This window comes from Microcebus murinus, chromosome 2 (assembly GCF_040939455.1).
Source record: "Microcebus murinus isolate Inina chromosome 2, M.murinus_Inina_mat1.0, whole genome shotgun sequence".
Taxonomy (NCBI): Eukaryota; Metazoa; Chordata; class Mammalia; order Primates; family Cheirogaleidae; genus Microcebus; species Microcebus murinus.
In genome coordinates this window covers 71499346-71519670 of record NC_134105.1, presented here as the reverse complement: position 1 = coordinate 71519670, position 20325 = coordinate 71499346, and the positions used below count along the sequence as shown (strand labels likewise).

The window sequence follows — 20325 nt, the reverse complement described above, 5'->3', positions numbered from 1 at the left end:
ATGGATAATGTATTACTACTATAGAATTCTTGGACATAGAAAACTCCTATTAAAATAGCTTATTTTCATCACTGTCTAAAGTGTTTCTTACTGTGATATGTCATGGACATGGACGAGGGTCATAAACTAAGTTCAGAGACCAGCTTGAACTTCAGTAGCTGATCGAAATAACACCTGCTAATCAAGTGCTTATGGACTTACCACTGTCGTGTACAAGTTATATATGATGACTTATTTAAATTATACATCATGCATTGAATATTATAAATTCATTCTAAAGATGGAAACAAATATGGCATAGGGAAGTGAGATACCTAAGTTGCCACAGCTAATGAGAGACAGAGCTGGGATTCAGTCTCCACCTATCTGAATTGACAGCACATTCTCTCAGTCACTCTTCCACGTGGCTTCTACCTTGACTTCCAGGGAGACAACCAGAATGACTCCTGGATCTTTGCACTGGCCATCCTCCTGAGCAGCACTTTTGTGTATAACAGCATGGGAACCATCAACCAGCAGGCCATGGACCAACTGCAGTATCCTTTTATGTGGTCTAGAACAGCATTCAATCTAAAAATGAATGGTTTCATTTTTTCACCAGGTACAGAGCCAAGCAAGTACCGAGGTATATAAGTCTCCTCTTTAACGGATCCTGCCATGCTCAGCATCTTGTTTTACCTCAATCTCCACTTTTACTTCAATCTCTACCAGAAGTTCAAACCTTCCTGATCACACATATTCTTAGAAACTCAGCAATACAAGGTTCTGTACATTCTCTATCTGACTTAATCTCCTGTCCATGTCCAAACCCTCAATGTTCTCTAGAACTTATGCTCTCACTTCCAGAAATCTCTATATTCTTATCATTTTTTCTAAATGTTGCCTTCTAACTGACACCTAGCTGTACTCTATAGATGTTATTTCCTCTGCAGACCTCTCAAGTGGTTTTATGTGGTAATTATTTTTCTTTTATCCCAAACCTTACAAGTCATAGGTCCCAGGTGTGGGGAACCTGAGGCCTTAAGCCACACGTGTCCTTGTAGGTCCTTAAGTGTGGCCTTTTGACTGAATCCACATTTAGTAGAACAAGTCCTTTTATTTTTATTAATACGTTTTGTTCATCTTTTATATTTTTATTTTATTTTAAAAATGAATATATTTAAAATACCAAAAAATAAAATAAGTTTCAACAAAATAATCCTCCTGTATTGACTGGCACAATTAGAACAATGTAAGCCATAAGGGCTAAAACGATGGCTGTTTTCCAATGATTTGGTTATAACTTCTCCCGCCTGAATGGTGCCACTACCGCACACACGAGACTGGTTGGCGAGAGTTTATGGGAGTCGAGTACACCAGTCTGTTATCAGTTTTTGATGATGGTGTACTGTGTTTCTGTTTGAAGTGGAATTTGTAAATAGCTGCACAGATCCACAGTATTTTTAGTTCTACATGCTTAAACAGAGAATGCTGAAGGAAGAAAACATTTTTTAATGAGGATTGGGAATTGCAATATCATCTTGTGTCTGCTAACTATAAAATGATTTGCTTGCTTTGTGATACTGCAATATCAACATTAAAGAAATTTCAATGCTCATCAGCATTATAACACTCATAAGGACCACAAATATTTTAAATTAGAGGCAGAGACATGAAAAGTTGTATTGCAGAAATTAAAAGATGAAAAGCAAAAGCAATAAGACTTGGAAATAATGCCACTGATGTAACTTATAAAGTAGCTTATATACTCAGGAAAAAAGGGAAGCCATAAGTGATGTAGAAATTGTGAAAGACTGCATTGTTGAAGTTGTAGCATGCTTAGAGCCCAGTAAAGTTTCAAAGTACAAACAACTGCCTCTTTCAAGGAGAACAACTGATTGTCAGCATGAATTAGCCTTCAACTTAACAAAATAACTTTATTCAAAAGGAAAATTTATATTATTTAATCACTTTGGATGAATCAACTGATACTACTGACTCGACACAGGTTTTATACTTCATTTGGGTCACAACAGAAGTTTTTTTTTCAATGAAGAGTTACTCACTTTGGGCACTCTTCCGAACGCAACACAAGAAATAGATATTTTAAATAACTTTTGTGAAGTTGGACTGGATTTGGTAAATTAGTGAGTGTATAGATAGGCAGTGCACCTTTCATGACAGGAAAACATGAAGGGTTTATTGCACAGATAAAGATTTTGAAATGCTTGAATTTTTCGTCACATATACATAGCCTTAGTTTTACCTTGCAAAGAAATATTCAAGTCATTTTGATTTGACGTATCATACAGAAATGATGCATTTATTGCACAGATTAAAAATATATTAACAGATCCAGATGCTCTCATTTCTTTTCATCGTATCTTGCATTAGCAAAATCTCTGTGCTAAAGCTACTGTTTCAAATGACACTTTACAACCAGTTATAAGTATTGTTAACTATATTCCTGCCAATGCAACACAGCATAGTCAGTTTGATAACATGGTAAAGTAGAATGATGAGGTATTCAGTGTGGATTTGCTGCATCATTCTAAAGTACGTTGGCTATCACAGGGACGGGTGGTAGCCAAAATTTTATCTCTGCGAGAACAGATAGTTAAATTTTGTAAAGAACAAAATCAGCAATGTGAATTATTGAAAGAAGATTTCTATAGGAATGCAGGGTTTCTGTGTGATATGTCAAATCAAAATGACTTGAATATTTCTTTGCAAGGTAAAATTAAGGCTATGTATATGTGACAAAAAATCCAAACATTTCAAAAAAAGCCATCTTTTTTACAAAACATTTCTTCAAAAGGAAATTTTAGATGAACGTTTTCCCCAGTTAACAAAGGTCACTGCTGAGCAGGATGATATATGCAAATTGATTGAAGAATACATAGCAGGCGTAGACCTATTAATTGGAGAATACAATGAAAGGTTCACTGACTTTGAGAATCATGACATCATACTCAAATTAGTATTTCAGCCTTGCTTAGTTGATACCACCAAGGCACCTAAAGAACTACAGATAGAATTGATTGAGCTCTTAGTAAATGACATTTTAAAGTCATCTTTAAGTGCTAAGAAAGATCCAATTGAAATATGGAGAAATGCTGTAGAATACCCATGCTTTCGGCAACATTCCTGAAAAATGCTTTCTTGCTTTTCAACCATTTATTGCTATGAATCTACATTGTACCTAACCCAAATTAAGATGCCCTTAAGGTAACAAATGACTGATACCCATTTATAGGATCAACTGAAACTGCAGACCTCCATGCTGCAACCAAATATTTAAATGATTTTCAACAAAAAGCAGTCATAGCAAAGTCATTAAAAGGTTAGTTAACTTTAAAATTACCAAAGTTTTCATTTTTTGAAACTATTAAATACATAGAAGTTAGATTTTTACAAAATAAGGTACATTTTTAAGTATATCTAATTGAAGTTTCTTGAATGCAGCCTTATTTGATTACGGCTAAATTAATGCAGCCTTCCTCACCCTTCATCTAGTCTAAGTTTACACCCTCTCTCATCTTGTTTATGTACTCAACTACTTAACTATTTCATTTGCTTACATACTTGACTCAGATACGTTGCCAACCTGTATGATCTTTAAAAAAAATCATATCCTCTCGCCATTCAAAATCTACCAATGCTTTCTCATTAAGTTTTGATTAAATTTCAAACTTCTTACTTTGGTTTATGTTCTGACCCTATTCTTTTTTTTTTTTTTTTTTTTTTTTTTTTTTGAGACAGTGTCTTGCTTGCTTTGTCACCCAGCAGGCTGGAGTGCAGTGGTGTGATCATAGTAATCATAGCTCACTGTAGCCCTGCAGCCCTGAACTTCTGGGTTGGAGCAATCCTCCCTCCTTGGACACCCAAAGTGCCAGGATTAGAGGCATGAGCCACTTGGACTGACCCTGACTCCTATTTCTTTTAAGACTTCTGCCCTACCACACTGGATTTCTTGATATTCAATATATGTTGGACATATTCAGTGATTTTCTATCTGCAGGATGGCAGGTTCTGTGGCCTCTGTCTGGATGTTCCTCCAGTGGATTTATGCATGGTTGGCTCCCTCAATTCATTCAGATCACTTCTGAATTACAACCTCAGAAAGAATTTACCTAGACAACTGGACAACATAAAGCAGCACCACATGCAATTACACATAGCTTTTCTCTAAACTTTTGCTGAGTCCATTCTTCTTCAAGACCATTGTTGTCAATATCTGAGATTTTATTATATTTGTTAACTTGTATATTGTCTATCTTCATCATCAAAATGTAAGTTTTACAATGATAGCATTGTCTCATTTACTGTAAGAATCTTAATCCCTAAGACAGTGCCTGTTTCATGGTAGGTGCTCAATAAATGTTTGTGAATGAATGAAATGTGTGATTGAATGTTTGTGAATCAATAAATCGGCTAATAAAGAGAAAAATTAGTTTAGCTAAGTACTGGGATTAAATGTAGTATAAAAAGTGACAATTTTTTTCTATAGTTTTCTTAATTTAGCATCTCAGCTATGTGACAGAGCTATCAGATCGAATCAGGGCAAAATCCTCACCTGAGAGCAACAGTAAGGTAGAGGACTCAGCTGACTTTGTGAGCTTCTTTCCAGCATTTGTGTGGACTCTCAGAGATTTCTCCCTGGAACTGGAAGTAAATGGACAACCCATCTCTGTTGATGAGTACCTGGAGCATTCACTGAAGCTAAAAAAAGGTTATTGGGCCTGGTGTTTGGTTGGGTGACAAATACAGAGAAAACAATATCAGAATGACCATTCCTGTGTAGGTGCTGAAGGTTATAATTTTGTAACTCTGTTTTCTTGATTGTTCTGTTAGTGGAAATGAAAATACTGCTTCACTAAATCAATGGAATCCAATTTTAAATAGCACTTTTTTATTTCTATAGATTTAGGGGGTACAAGTGTTTTTTGTTACATGGATGTATAATGCCCAAATCAGGGCCTTTAGTATACCCGTCACCAGAATAGTGTACATTGTAGCCAATCAGTAATTTTTTATTCCTCTTCTTCCTCCTACTCTCCCCCCTTCTTTGTTTCCAATGTACATTACACCACTTTATGATCATATATATTCACCATTTAGCTTCCACTTGTGAAAACATGTGGCATTTGATTTTCTATTCCTGAAATATTTCACTTAGGATAATGGTCTCCAGTTCCACCCAAGTAAGTAGTACTCCATGATACATATACTGCATTTTCTTTATCCACTCATCAATTGATGGGCACCTAAGTTGATTCCATATCTTTGTAATTGTAAATTGTACTGTGATAAACATTTGGGTGCAAGTGTCTTTTTGATATAATAACTTCTTTTCCTTTGAGCAGATCCCCAGTAGTGGCATTTTTTCCCTCTTCTTGGAAAAGATTTTTCTTTCTCTACCAATTTAATTTTTAAAAATTTCTCCTTTATCATTAATTTTCTCCTTTACATAGACTTTGTGAAAATGATAGAATTGAAGGATCATATATTTGAAGTATTCAGTTTGAAGTTTTACCACTCCTAATTTTCATTCCTGCAGGTAATGATCAAAAAATTAAAAATTTTAATGAACCTCGATTGTGTATCCGAAAGTTTTTCCCTGTGAAGAAGTGCTTCATTTTTGACCGGCCTGCTCAAAGGAAGTACCTTGTCCGCCTGGAACAGCTAAAGGAGGAAGACCTGAACCTTGAATTCAGAGAACAAGTTACAGAATTCTGTTCCTACATCTTCAGCCATTCCAGGACCAAGACTCTCTCGGGTGGCATCACAGTCAATGGGCCTCGTGAGTTGCTCTCTCTACTCACTTGTTCCCCAGACTTTCCTTCTGCCCATTGTAGAAGATAAGAAAGCAAAAGAGTCACTTTTGACAAATACATAGTTTAATGATGCCAAGGAAAATATAGCACAAAGATCACATTAATTTTACATGAAATCTAAAACCCCTTCTAGTATTGTCTCATACCATAACAGCAAAGACAAAAACAAAATAACTAGAATCTAATTCTGCTGTAGTAACCTTCTCCACCAACTTCTCAGCTCCACATTTGTGAAATAGCCTTCCAGGAGATATACACAGAACAATAGAGAAAAAAGGAAATACTATATGTAAGTGAGACTTTGCCACTAACCAGAGTGTAATTCTCTTGTTCAGCAGTTTGAAAATATTTAGGGAATGTGGGTGATATATGGGTATAATGATGACCAAGACAAATAAGATTTCTTGTCTCATTCCAGCATAATGGGAGCAAAAGGTATTTTTTTAAAAGTTTGAAATTTTACAATGGTAGCTAGAGTGATTAACATAATAAATCCACATATTAGGCTGCTATAAAAGAGTAAAGAGTCTGAGAAGGTAGATATGGTTTACACTATGAGATAGAGAATGTTTGTCTGTGAAAGTCACATGTAAGATGAGAACTTAAAAATGAGTAGGAGTTAATCAGAAGAACAAGGAATAATACCTTTAAAGACAGAGATAATGTCATGAGGAAAGGCCTGAGGCAGGAAAGAACTTTGCAACTTCAAGAAAAATAGAAGAAAGACAGGCGATTGGATCAAGGGTAGACTGAATCAGAGTGGTGCCATGACTGGAGAAGTTAGCAGAGATTGGGTCTTGAAAGGACGGGCACAGGTCTTAAAGGAGATTAGCATTTGTTCTAAACTCTAGGAGATGATCTTGAAGAATTTTGGGCAGTGAGGTAAAATTTATATTTATTCTTGGAGTATTTTGCAGATAATTTGTTAGAGAGGTGTAAGGGAGGGAATGAGAGAATGGATGCTGTTTGCAGAGGTTTAGCAATAAACGAAAATTGGGTTAGGCTAAGATTGTGGCAGTGAACATGGTCAAAATAGACAAGATCCAGCATATTTTGGATATCAAATCCAAAGGGCACCATGACAGATAAATACAGGGAATAAACAGAAGGAAGGGCCAAACCTGTCTCTAGAGTTTCAAGCTTAACAAACTGCTTGAATGCATGTGCTATTTACTGAGATAGTAATATCAAGAGGAGGATGAAGTTGTTTATATTTGGATTATTTAATATTGAGTTTCTTCTGATATATACAGTAAGAGATATTATACAAACATTAAATATACAAATCCAAAATTTAAAAATAAGATCAAGGCAGGAAACAAAATTCACCAGGCATCCACACATATGGCAGTTAACACTATATAGAGTGGGTCCAGGAAGTATCACCTATCATCTTTTGGGTGACCAACCACTTCAATTTGCCTGAGACTGGGTTTTTCTGGGATGTGTGACTTTCAGTGCTATATCCAGCCAAGCCCTGGGCAAATCCAGATGAGTTGGTTACCCCATCTGTAGCTCTGATAAGAGAGTATCTTGATGACCCATTTACCTAAGCCAAACACAAGACTAGTGGCCTGAACCACCAAAGAAAATAAAAGTGAAAAAGGCTAAGTTTTCTCCTTGTTTTTTTTAATAAATTAGGAGTGAAGAGAAAAAAGAAATGCAGGGAGAGATGAGAGACAGGAAGAGTAAGAAAAGACCTAGACCTGATATCTAAGCCTCAAAATACCCTGAATATAATCTTTACATTCCAACATCTTCCTTTTGGGTGAAGCAAGCAGGAGAAAAGAGTATCTTTATTTTACTTTATTTTTTTATTTCGGCATATTATGGAGGTACAAATTTTAAGGTTTCAAAAAATGCCTTTTACCCCCCTACCCCCACAAGTCTGAGTTTCCAGCGTGACCATCCTGCAGATGGTGCACATCTCACTCATTATATATGTATATACCCACCCCCTCCACCCCAATTACTGTAGTTCCTATGTGTCCACTTAGGTGCTGCTCAGTTAATACCAGTATGCTGGTGAGTATATGTGGAGTTTGTTTTTCCATTCTTTGGATACTTCACTTAGTAGTATGGGTTCCAGCTCTAACCAGGAAAACATAAGATGTGCTATATCACCATTGTTTCTTAGAGCTGAATAGTACTCCATGGTATACATATACCACATTTTATTGATCCATTCTTGAATTGATGGGCATTTGGGCTGTTTCCACAGCCTTGCAATTATGAATTGTGCTGCTATAAACATTCGAGTGCAGGTGTCTTTTTTATAGAGTGTCATTGGGTCTTTTGGGTAGATGCCCAGTAATGGGATTGCTGGATCAAATGGTAGATCCACTCGTATTGCTTTAAGGTATCTCCATATTGCTTTCCACATAGGTTGAACTAATCTTCAGTCCCACCAGCAGCATAGGAGTGTTCCTCTCTCTCCGCATCCACACCAGCATTTATTGTTTGGGGACTTTTAGATAAAGGCCATTCTCACTGGAGTTAAGTGATATCTCATTGTGGTTTTGATTTGCATTTCCCTGATGATTAGAGATGTTGAGCATTTTTTCATATGTTTGTTGACCATTCTTCTGTCTTCTTTAGAAAAGTTTCTGTTCATGTCCTTTGCCCACTTTTCAATACGGCTATTTGATTTTTTCTTGCTGATTTTCGTGAGTTCTAAGTAGATTCTAGTTATCAGCCCCTTATGAGATGCGTAGGATGCAAAAATTTTCTCCCATTCTGTAGGCTGTATGTTTACTTTCATGACTATTTCTTTGGCTGTGCAGAAGCTTTTCAGTTTGATCATGTCCCATTTATTTATTTTTGTTGCTGCTGTGATTGCCTTTGGGGGCTTCTTCATAAACTCTTTGCCTAGGCGACTGTTTCCAACATTTTCCTGTAGAATTCTAATAGTTTTATACCTTAGGTTTAAGTCTGTTATCCAGTGTGAGTTGATTTTTGTGAGAGGTGAAACTGTGTGTCCTGCTTCAGCCTTCTACACGTGGCTATCCAGTTTTCCCAGCACCATTTATTGAAAAGGGATTCTTTCCCCTGGCATATGTTTTTGTCTGCTTTGTCAAAGATTAGATGGCTATATGAGGATGGTTTTATATCAGGATTCTCACATCTGTTCCACTGGTCAATATTCCTATTTTTGTGCCAATACCATATTGATTTAATTACTACAGCTTTGTAGTATAGTTTGATATCTGGTATATTAATGCCTCCCATTTTGTTTTTGTTGCCTAGAATTGCTTTTGATATTAGGGGTCTTCTTTGGTTCCATACAAAGCGTAAAATTATTTTTTCTACATCTGTGAAGAATGCTGATGGGATTTTAATAGGTATTGCATTGAATCTGTAGATCAGTTTGGGTAGTATAGACATTTTGATGATATTGAGTTTGCTGACCCACGATCATCGTATGGATTTCCATCTGTTTACATCCTCTGCTATTTCCTTCTTCAGTGTTTCATAGTTCTCCCTGTAGAGGTCTTTTACCTCCTTGGTCAAGTATATTCCAAGGTACTTTAATTTCTTTGTTGCTATTGTGAAGGGGATTGAGTCTTTGATTTGGTTCTCAATTTGATTGTTGTTGGCGTATATGAATGCCTCTGATTTCTGTGTATTGATTTTGTATACTGAGACTTGACTAAATTCATTGATCAGTTCCAGGAGTTTCTTGGTTGAATCCTTGGGGTTTTCTAGATATAATATCATATCATCAGCAATCAGTGACAGTTTGATCTCTTCTGCCCCTATTTGGATACCTTTAATTCCACTTTCCTCTCTGATTGCTGTAGCCAGGACTTCCAGCACTATGTTGAACAGAAGTGGAGATAGTGGGCAGCCTTGTCTGGTTCCAGTTCTAAGTGGGAATGCTTTCAATTTTTCCCCATTCAGTATGATGTTGGCTATAGGTCTGTCATATATGGCTTGAATCATTTTTAGATATGTTCCTTTTATGCCTATTTTATTAAGTGTTCGTATCATGAAAGAGTGTTGAATTTTGTCAAAAGCTTTTTCTGCATCTATTGAAAGAATCATGTGGTCTTTGTTTTTGCTTCTGTTTATGTGGTGAATTGCATTGATAGATTTACGTATGTTGAACCATCCCTGCATCCCTGGGATGAAGCCCACTTGTTCGTGATGGATTATGTTTTTGATAAGTGTCTGGATTCGGTTAGCTAGGATTTTGTTGAAAATTTTTGCATGTATATTCATTAGGGAAATTGGTCTGTAGTTTTCTTTTTTTGTTGCATCCTCTCCTGGTTTTGGTATTAGAGTAATATTCGCTTCATAAAAGGTATCGGGGAGGTTTCCATTCTTCTCAATATTATGGAATAGTTTCTGCAAGATAGGTATTAGTTCTGCTTTGTAGGTGTGGTAGAATTCAGGTGTGAACCCATCTGGACCAGGACTTTTCTTTTTAGGGAGATTTTTAATTGCTGTTTCTATTTCAGCTCTTAAGATTGGTCTGTTCAGGAAATTTATTTCTTCCTGGTTGAGTCTAGGGAGGCTGTGTGTTTCTAGAAATTTGTCCATTTCCTCCACATTTTCCAGTTTGTGTGCATAAAGATTTTTGTAGTATTCATAAATTATATCTTGTATTTCCTTGGGATCAGTTGTGATATCACCCTTTTTGTTCCTGATGGAGCTTATCAGAGATTTCTCTTTTCTGCTTTTTGTTAACCTAGCCAATGGCGTTTCAATTTTGTTTATTTTTTCAAAGAACCAACTTTTTGTTTTATTAAGCTTCCCTGTTTTCAATTTCGTTTAGTTTTGATTTGATCTTGTTGATTTCACTTCTTCTGCTGGGTTTGGGGCTGGTCTGTTCTTCTTTTTCCTGCTCTTTGAGTCATTTCATTAGATTGTCTATTTGTGATCTTTTTGACTTTTGGTTATAGGCATTTATGGAGATATATTTTCCTCTCAGAACTGCTTTAGCTGTGTCCCAGAGGATTTGATAACTTGTCTCTCCATTGTCATTTTCTTCATAGAATTTTTCAATTTCCATCTTAATTTCTTCATTTATGAAGTAATCATTTAGTAGGAGGTTGTGTAATTTCCATGTTTTTGTGTAGAAATGTGAGTTTCTGTTAGGGTTGATTTCTACTTTTATTCCACTGTGATCTGAGAAGATACATGGTATGATATATATATTTTTAAATTTCTTGAGGTTTACTTTGTGTCCTAGGATATGGTAAATCTTAGAGAATGTCCCGTGAGCTGATGAGAAGAACGTATATTCAGTGGATTTTGAGTAGAATGTCCTGTAAATCTGAGTCAGACCCTGTTGTTCTAGAGTTTTGTTTAAGTCCATTATTTCTTTATTAATTTTCTGTTTGGAGGATCTGTCTTGTGCCGTCAGTGGGGTGTTGAAATGTCCGGTGATTATGGAATTGCTATTAATCCATTTGCTTAGCTCCAGTAAGGTTTGCTTTATGAATCTGGGTGCACCTAAGTTGGGTGCACATATATTTAAAATTGTTATCTCTTCTAGTTGAACTGTGCCCTTCACCATTTTATAATGACCATCTTTGTCTTTCACTACTTTTGTTGGTTTAAAAACTAGATCGTCTGAATTTAGAACTGCCATGCCAGCCTTCTTTTGGCTTCCACTTGCTTGGAATACTGATCTCCACCCTTTTACTTTTAGTCTGTATGCATCCTACAGGTTAGATGTATTTCCTGAAGACAGCATATACTTGGCCTGTATTTTCTTATCCATTCAGCCAGCCTATGTTTCTTGAGTGGAGAGTTTAAGCCATTCACATTTATTGAGAGAACTGATAGGTAAGGTAAATTACTGTTCATTCTTTTGTGTTGGATTTTGTTGCTTTGATTTCTCTCTTGAGCCATTGTAGAATCTGGCCTTTAATCTTTGGGTTTTGGTTATTTGTATATTCAAGTTTTTATTATGGTGTTTTTTTTTTTTTTTTTTTGAGACAGAGTCTCACTTTTGTTGCCCTGGCTAGAGTGAGTGCCGTGGCATCAGCCTAGCTCACAGCAACCTCAAACTTCTGGGCTCAAGCGATCCTCCTGCCTCAGCCTCCCAAGTAGCTGGGACTACAGGCATGCACCACCATGCCCGGCTAATTTTTTGTATATATACTTTTAGTTGGTCAATTAATTTCTTTCTATTTTTAGTAGAGACGGGGTCTCGCTCAGGCTGGTTTCGAACTCCCGACCTCGAGCAATCCGCCCGCCTCGGCCTCCCAGAGTGCTAGGATTACAGGCGTGAGCCACCGCGCCCGGCCTATTATGGTGTTTTTATATTTGAGTTTTTATTATGGTGTTCCGTGAGTAACACTGATTTGAGTTCTTCTTGTAGGGCTGGTCTTGTCTTGGTGAATTCTCTGATACTTTGCTTATCTGAGAATGTCTTAATTTCTCCTTCATATATGAAGCTTAATTTTGCAGGGTACAAGATTCTTGGCTAGGCGTTATTTTGTTTTTAAAAGAGTGAAAGTGGGTCCCCATTCCCTCCGTGCTTGTATTGTTTCTGTTGAGAAATCTGGACTTATTCGAATTGGTTTTCCTTTATATGTGATTTCCTTCCTGCATCTCACCGCTTGTAGGAGGGTCTCTTTTGTTGATATTTTGGTCAGTCTGATGACTACATGGCGTGGTGTTTTTCTGTTTGCATTGAATCTCCCAGGAGTCCTTTTGGCCTCTTGTATTTCTTATTCTAGGTTACTGGTTAGATCTGGGAAGTTTTCCTCAATTATTTCTTCAAAAAGCTTATCTAACCCTTGGGTTTTTTCTTCCTCCTTTTCTGGGATCCAGTGGAACCACAGGTTATTTTTCTTTGTATAATCCCACAATTCTTGTAAACTTTGCTCATGTCTCTTATTTTTGTGCTCTAGCTCTGTGATTAACTTATTTGATTTGAATGAGTTTTCTTCCAGCTCTGAGATTCTTTCTTCTGTTTTGTCTCCCGTATTTTTGAGGCTTTCCACTGTGTTTTGAATTTCCCTGAATAAATTCTTCATATCAAGGATGTCTGATTGATTCTTCTTCAAGATGTCGATCTCCTTAGTGAATCTTTCTTCCAATTCTTTTATCTTCTTTGTGTTGATTATCTATTTTTTCTTGCATTTGAGTGAGCTTTTTAACAATCCAATTTTGGAATTCTTCTTCTGTCATTTTAGTGTTTTGGGTTTGTTCAGGCTCCATTTCTTGAGAGCTGGTGTATCTCCTAGGGGGTGAATTTTTGCCTTGATTTTTAGAGTTGCGTTGGGTCCTCCCCATCCTGGGTCAATTGCTAGAGCTGAGTCGACTACTTTTTGTAGTTTCTTGATCAAGCACTGGGGGGAGCTCTTCCACCACACTTGGAAGTTTCTCCTGACAGGGGCAGCTTTTGGGGAAAGTGGGTTTTCTTGTCTTGCCTAGCCTCCAGGGGTGGAGCCTACCACTTTGGGCAAGAGAGATGTGGGCTGAGGGGAGGTGGTATCTCCCCAGTTTGCCCTGCACTGCAGCGCCCCAGTGGCTGTGACTCCCCTTGGCTGCTAGGCTTCTCAGTAGATCCTTGATGGAGCAGGGCCTGATGAGCTGATTGCAGATTGTGTAGGAGTGGGATTTGCCAGGAGAGACTCTAGTCTGGGCAGGGGCGGGGGGCTTTGTCGCTGCCGGCTGGGCTGTGGACCCCCTCAATGGCGATCGCTAGCCCACTCATAGGGCACCAGTACTGGGGGCGATTGAATAGGATGCAGCCGGTGCCGGGTTGGGGGCATGGTTCAATAGGACGCCCCCAGATTCCTCCAGGCCGCCGCCTGCCTGCCCACCTGTTCAGTCAGAGCCCATGCTTTTACTGACCCGCCCTGTGTGGTTTTATTCGCCCGGGGCAGTTCCAGCTTAGAGCCCTCTCTTAGTCTTGCAGGTTACCGGAGGTGAGACCTCTAACCACCTCCCCAGTCTGTGCCGATCAGTTTCTTTCTGTCTTGGAGCCTTCCTAGCATGGGGCTCAGGGGAGACCACGCTGCCGCCTCTCACCATCAACTGTTCCCTCCGGCACCCTCTTCTCCTGCTGCGATTTCGCACCAGTTTCAGACAGGTCTCTGGCTGGGTGGGTGTGGAGGTCAATGGGGAAGCAAGGAGTTCTCCTGTGGGTCTGATCCCACTTCACCACCTGGGCCTACTGGCCGGTGCCCTCCCACGCGCCCTATTGTTTGCTCTGCACTCTCCAGAGAACACAATCTTATTTCCTGGTCACCTTGAATCCTTTTATGGGAGCCTCACGCTGTACCTCTGTGGATTCTCAACTCTGTCCTTGTAGTGGGGAGATCGACTCGCGTGTAGGAGACCAAGATCTATGTTTCCTTCTCTGGGAGTAGAAGTCTGGAGAGTTACCTCTACTCTGCCATTTTTCAATCCCTTGAAAAGAGTATCTTTAATTTCCTCAGTACCTAGAGGTTAAGAAATTATTTTATTACCATTCTTTCTCAGAAAATGCTTGAAACCAATATTTGTGACACTCACAGCATACAAATAATCTGTCCACCAACTGATACTCACAATTTTTAAATACCTTTCTGTAGGTCTAAAGAGCCTGGTGGTGACCTATGTCAGTGCCATCAGCAGTGGGGATCTGCCCTGCATGGAGAACGCAGTCCTGGCCATGGCCCAGACAGAGAACTCGGCTGCAGTGAAAAAGGCCATTGCCCACTACGACCAGCAAATGGGCCAGAAGGTGCAGCTGCCCACAGAGACCCTCCAGGAGCTGTTAGACCTGCACAGGGCCAGTGAGAGAGAGGCCGTTGAAGTCTTCATGAAGAACTCTTTCAAGGATGTGGACCAAAAGTTTCAGAAGGAATTATGGGTATATTTGGTGTTCTTGGTCATGAAAGGCAGAAAAATATGGGCTCTTCTTGAGGAGAGTAATTTTTTCTAGATCCCAAAATAGTAGCACTTGACTATGTGTACAAATTTTCAATCATTATTAAAAGATTAGGATATGCCTAGTCTAAACTTATAAAGAATGGCATCATAACTAGCCAAGTTGTTAAATAAAAATCCATTTTTTTGTTCATTTCCACTCCTCTGCTGTGTTTGAAGCAAATAAGTAAATTACACAACTGCATTTATAAAAGATTATTTTTGTTTTAAAGTGGAAAAATGCATTGCATTCATGGGGATTCAGTTATTTTTTAAATAACCCTAAAACTTTGTTGATTTTTTTTTTCTTAATGTAAGTCAATGGTAAAACATTCAGAAGATCAAGAAAGAGAAACCAGTCATAAGAATTTCATTAGAGAATGTTTTTAAAATCTGCCTCGTTCCAAGTTAAGGAAGTAGTGTTGCCTGAAGAATGACCACTTGACAAGTGAAACCCTTCCCCTGGCTAGCAAGGCAGGGTTGTGTCAACAACAAGGCAGGTTGTGTCAATGAGACGTTGCTGCAGTCAGAGGTTCTGGTGAAGCCAGGTAGTCAGTGTCAGCAGACGGTCAGCACCCTTTCGACATAAGGAGGAAAAAAGCTCGATACTTACAATCTTGAGTGAATTAAAGTAGATAAATGTGCTGTTCTATTAGACTGTCTCAATACTGAAAAATACTTTTGGTACAACCTTCACTACCTTCATTAGCCCTATATTGAGAAAATACACAAAAATAGTCTCACATTAGTGAATGTAGTAAACAATCACTTACCCCTTCCTGAGCACTTCTAGGAAAGTCACTGGGCTTAATATTTTACATCACCTCGCATAATCCTGTTGAGAAATCTAGGATAGCTATTTATTCCCCCATTGTACAGGCAAGGACTCCTCAGTTCACAAAAGTTGAATGTCACAAAGCCACAACGTGGTAGCGCAGGCCTGCCTGACTCCGGCGTTGGTGCTCTGAACCATTCCAGAAATTAAAGACTTGAAGATGAAAATTTCATATGAAACAGTGTCTGTGCTTTGAGAATCATTCTCCGAAGCAGGAAAGCAGGGTAAAGTGGCTGCAGGAAACCACAAAGAAGCAGATACGTTTTTGCAACTGGCACTTGTCTTAGGGAAGATGAGGAGTGTGGCCCTGTTGAGATGCCACCATCTGTGCGGGAGAAGTACCTCCCAGTAGTCTATGTGTGCTTAACATCCTCGCAGATTTACTGTATCATCTGTGTATTTTGTAACTTCACAGGCCCAGTTGGAAGCAAAGCGAGATGACTTTTGTAAGCAGAATTTGAAAGCATCATCAGATTGTTGCATGGCTTTACTTCAGGATATTTTTGCCCCTCTAGAAGAGGATGTGAAGCAGGGGACATTTTCTAAACCAGGAGGCTACCATCTCTTTATTCAGAAGATGCAGGAACTGAAGAATAAGTACTATCAGGCACCTGGAAAGGGACTACAGGTAAACTACACAGTGGGTACCATTTCTGGGGACTTGCTAAGGAGACTTGCTAAGGAGTTCCCAACCCCATTGGGAACAAAAAAAAAAAATGGCACTGTGATTCGTATGTAGGACCCCTGCCTTTTGTTCATTCATTTACTGATTCATTCAATAAGAGAGCCTACCATGAGATAGATACCAAGTTCCTTATTGGAAGCCCAGATTGAGCCCTCAAAAAATGTTTATGGGATTTACTCATTTATTTATTTATCCATTCAATCATTATTTATTTTGGCCTAATTGCATACCAGGTACTTGTCAACTTGCTGGTGATAGAACAATTTAGAAAAAACAAACAAACAAAAAAAAACAAAGTCCAAGTTCTTTCAAAGTACTTACAGGCAATAAGCAAATTATACCTTACTGACAAATAATAGTAACAGCTATTACTTAGCTTGCACTTACTATGTTCCAGGAACTGGGCTAAGAGCTTAAGTCATTTAATATACACAACAATCCTACAAAGTATGTATTTTTAATGTCCCAATTTTATAAAAATAATTGAGGCACAGAGAAGTATAGAGACACACCCTATGTCACACGCACGGGTAATGAGCAGTACAGCTTGAATGCAAGATCAGGTAGCAGAATCTGTGCTCTTAACAATTCTTCAATGCTGCTATACTCTGGCTATATCAGTTAGAATTAGGTTTGGCAATATATTATTTAAAATGAAAAAAAATATTTAAAAAAAAAATTTAAAATAAAAAAAAAAAAAACCACAGTGGCTTAAAAAAGGCAAACATTTCTTTCTTTCTTGTTCACAAGAAGTCAGGATGAGGGAGCCCAGTGCTGCTATAATGACCCCAAATTCATCTTGGTCCCAGTCCCCTCCCTTTGTTCTATTCCAGCTTAGCACATGGCTTCCCCTTAGCACATGGCTTTTATCTCCAGGATCAATTTACGCTCTAAGATGGCTCTTAGAATTTCAGCCTCTGGTTCCATATTTATAGGTGGATAGAAAAAGGGAAAAACTGAAGAGTAAAAGGGCTGTGAGTTAACTTCCTTTTTTAGAGATTTCTGAGAAGTACTATATAAATTTCCGATCGCAGGTTTTTGGCCAGAATTTAATCTTATGGGCAGCCCAGCTATAAGGGATATTGAGTAGAAAAGACAGTATATTATCATGATCTGCCATGTGCCCAGCTGGGAAAAAAATCAGAGTTCTGTTACAAGTACACAGAAGAGAAGAGATATTTAGGATGACTCTAGCAGTCCCTGTCAAAGAGACAAAAATATCTCTGAAGAATAAAAAAGAATAATACAGTTATAGTAGAGGAAGGAAATCTGGAACAATTTTGTGCATGTATTCTTAGAAAAGGCCTCTGAGATGAGTAAAGTTTTAGCAGAATCTTCAAAGCAGTTAGGGAGTGAGCCAATGGACTTAGGGGAAGAAAATTTCAAGCAACAGAAATGGTTCAGAAGAATAAATTGGTTTATATTCTGGGAATAGCAAAACAGCTAATGTGCTAACAGGCAGTGATCCAAGGAGAAGCTGGCAGGTGATAGGGTCAGAAGAATGGCCAGAACACAGAGGCCAGATAGGGGAGTATGTTGAAATCTGCTGAAAGAAGTTGGGAATTTATTTTGATGAGTTGGAAAGTCAATAGAAGGTTTTAAGTATAAGAGTGGTATGATATTTCTTAAAATAATATAGCAAAATTCTGGTTGCTCTGAGAAGAATGGGCTGTAGTGAAGAAAGAGTGGATGCAGAGAGACCAATTCTGATGCTGTAGCAATGGTCCAGGGTAGAGGTGATGCTGCTTGGACGAGTGTGTTTGGGTGGAACAGGTGATGCGTGATGGGTTCTGGTTGTATTTTGAAGCTAAAGCCAACACAATTAGCAGGCGATTGCACATGGGATGTATGAGACAAAGAAGGTGTCAAGGATTTTGTTAGATGAACAGAGTTTCTAATTATTAAAATTGGGATGATTGTAAAGGAACAGGTTTGAGGGTGCATCTAGAGTTGAGTTTTAGATCTACTAAATTTGAAATGCTCTTTGAATTACAAAGTGAATTGTTACATGGGTGATAAAATTATTTAATACATTGAATTAACATGTATATTGCAGGGTTTTGCCTTAACCCATAGTCTTTATTTCCTCATTATAACTTCCTGTGTAACTAGGCAGAAGAGACGCTGAAAAAATACTTGGAGTCCAAGGAGAATGTGGCTGATGCACTTCTACAGACTGATCAGTCACTCACAGAAAAAGAAAAAGAGATTGAAGGTAAGAACAACTGAAAGCACTCCAGATGGCTGGAAAGCCCTAGAAATGTTGGTTAGCAATATTAGTCCACCTGGAATTATTATTGTAGAGAAGGAATAGCAACTATCATTCCTAGATCTATGGTAGTTTTTTCTTAACTGGTATGTATGGCCATCTCTCTTCTGGTTACTCAGCGAAAAAATTATAACCAGTTTTCTCAGTGACATGAGAATAAAACAAAAACGGGTGAAAGGCAAAAGGAACACGTGATTTATTATTCATATTTCTCTGCTTATTTTTCTTCCTCAGCGGAACGCATAAAGGCTGAATCTGTAGAAGCTGCAAACAAAATGTTGCAGGAAATGCAAAAGAAGACTGAGCAGATGATGGAACAGAAAGAGAAAAGCTATCAGGAACATCTGAGACAACTGACTGAGAAGATGGAGAGAGACAGGGCCCAGCTGTTGGCAGAGCAAGAGAAAACAATAAGTCTTAAACTTCAGGTATTAAAGTGCATCATATCAATGTTCTCTTCCAGTGTCCCAAATCAAAAATATAAGGGTGAGAAACTAATGCCTCCCCCAAAAGCTTTCTTAACCAGAAAGAAACTCTATTACATTTTTCATTCCCTAACTGTTTTACCCTGGCCATTTGATTACTAAATGCTGTTTACTTGCAGGATAAAATCCCACGGAATCTTTCATTATGCTATCACCAATAAACAGTAGCTAGTCATTACTAAGCACTTCAAGAGTGTTTTAAAGGCATTCAACATCAAATCTTTATCCAATGGCATAGGAACTATTATTTTCTCATTTGAAAAATGAGAAAATCATAATTTCATGAGCAATAAGTAACTTTTCTTCATCTGACTGCCTGATGACATATCCAGCCTGTCTTTTCTGAGTGGGATCCATTGGGATTTTGTTTCTCCCGGACCGGGTATATGGCATTATCTCTTAAAGCACCCAAATGAGCAGAAAGACTCCTTTATCATCTATGCACTTAAGCACACTGGTTAAATGCCCATATTTCTAGTACTTTCCTGCTCTCCAGGCTCTACTCTGTACCTATGTTGAATCTGGATGTTGGCCCCAAAATTCCGTATGAGTTACTGCAAGCCCTGATCTCAACTTATTTTTGTTATCTCTGCCACAAAAATTACAGACTTATACTAAATTCACTGATTAAATATCTGCCCTGATTCTGAATTATACAGTAACCTTCCAGTTGGAAATCACCCGTTTTTCATACCTTCCTAGATATATATTTGAGAACCCATACTGTTAATATATAGATCAGAGATGAAGCAAAAAAGGAAAGCGGTGTTTTTTCAGAAAGACTATGTTGCATGTGGGTTAAGAGACCCCAAAATAAAATTCTGGGTCAACACTGTTTTGTAAACTGTAAGATAACAACATTTCTGAAGCTAAAGAAATACCAGAAAATTTATTGGCAGAAATAAGAGACTCAGGAAAGAATGATACAATGGAAGTTAAGGGAAGAAAGGATTTTAAGGAAGAGTGTCAAAAGCTCTTGAGGGATTGATATAAGTGCCAAAATGGAAACTAATTTGGCAAATATGGGAAATGTGTCAAGCCATACAAGTTTAGTCTCCACTTTCCCTTTCAGGAACAGGAACGACTTCTCAAGGAGGGATTCCAGAATGAGAGCCAGAAACTTCATAAGGAGATCCAGGATCTCCAGAAGAGAAGCACACCATCGGGCCCATGTACCATACTCTAAAAATTCAGGAAACACAATTTCTGTATCCGGCTTTCTCTCCCCAGGGAAAAAATGGAATGAGCAAATGCAGGCCAAATAACAGCCACTAAACTTGACTTAAAATCATTACCCTTGCATTTTTGTTGAGCTGTAAAGTTTGCAAAGTGAAGTTTAATTATAAAGCCAATGTTTCACC

The 20325-nt window shown here is 38.2% G+C and overlaps 1 protein-coding gene across 1 annotated transcript in view; it reads left to right on the top strand.

The window, feature by feature from the left end:
- The window catches only part of LOC105862727 (guanylate-binding protein 2), a 26818-nt gene extending 6493 nt beyond the window's left edge, over positions 1 to 20325 (top strand). Inside the window, exons 4-11 of the mRNA XM_012749237.3 lie at positions 427 to 536; positions 4512 to 4711; positions 5540 to 5782; positions 14354 to 14634; positions 15941 to 16153; positions 18323 to 18425; positions 18714 to 18907; positions 20037 to 20325. Coding sequence (XP_012604691.2) covers positions 427 to 536; positions 4512 to 4711; positions 5540 to 5782; positions 14354 to 14634; positions 15941 to 16153; positions 18323 to 18425; positions 18714 to 18907; positions 20037 to 20150 — 1458 coding nt within the window. The 3' untranslated portion in view covers positions 20151 to 20325. The remainder of the gene's footprint in view (positions 1 to 426; positions 537 to 4511; positions 4712 to 5539; positions 5783 to 14353; positions 14635 to 15940; positions 16154 to 18322; positions 18426 to 18713; positions 18908 to 20036) is intronic.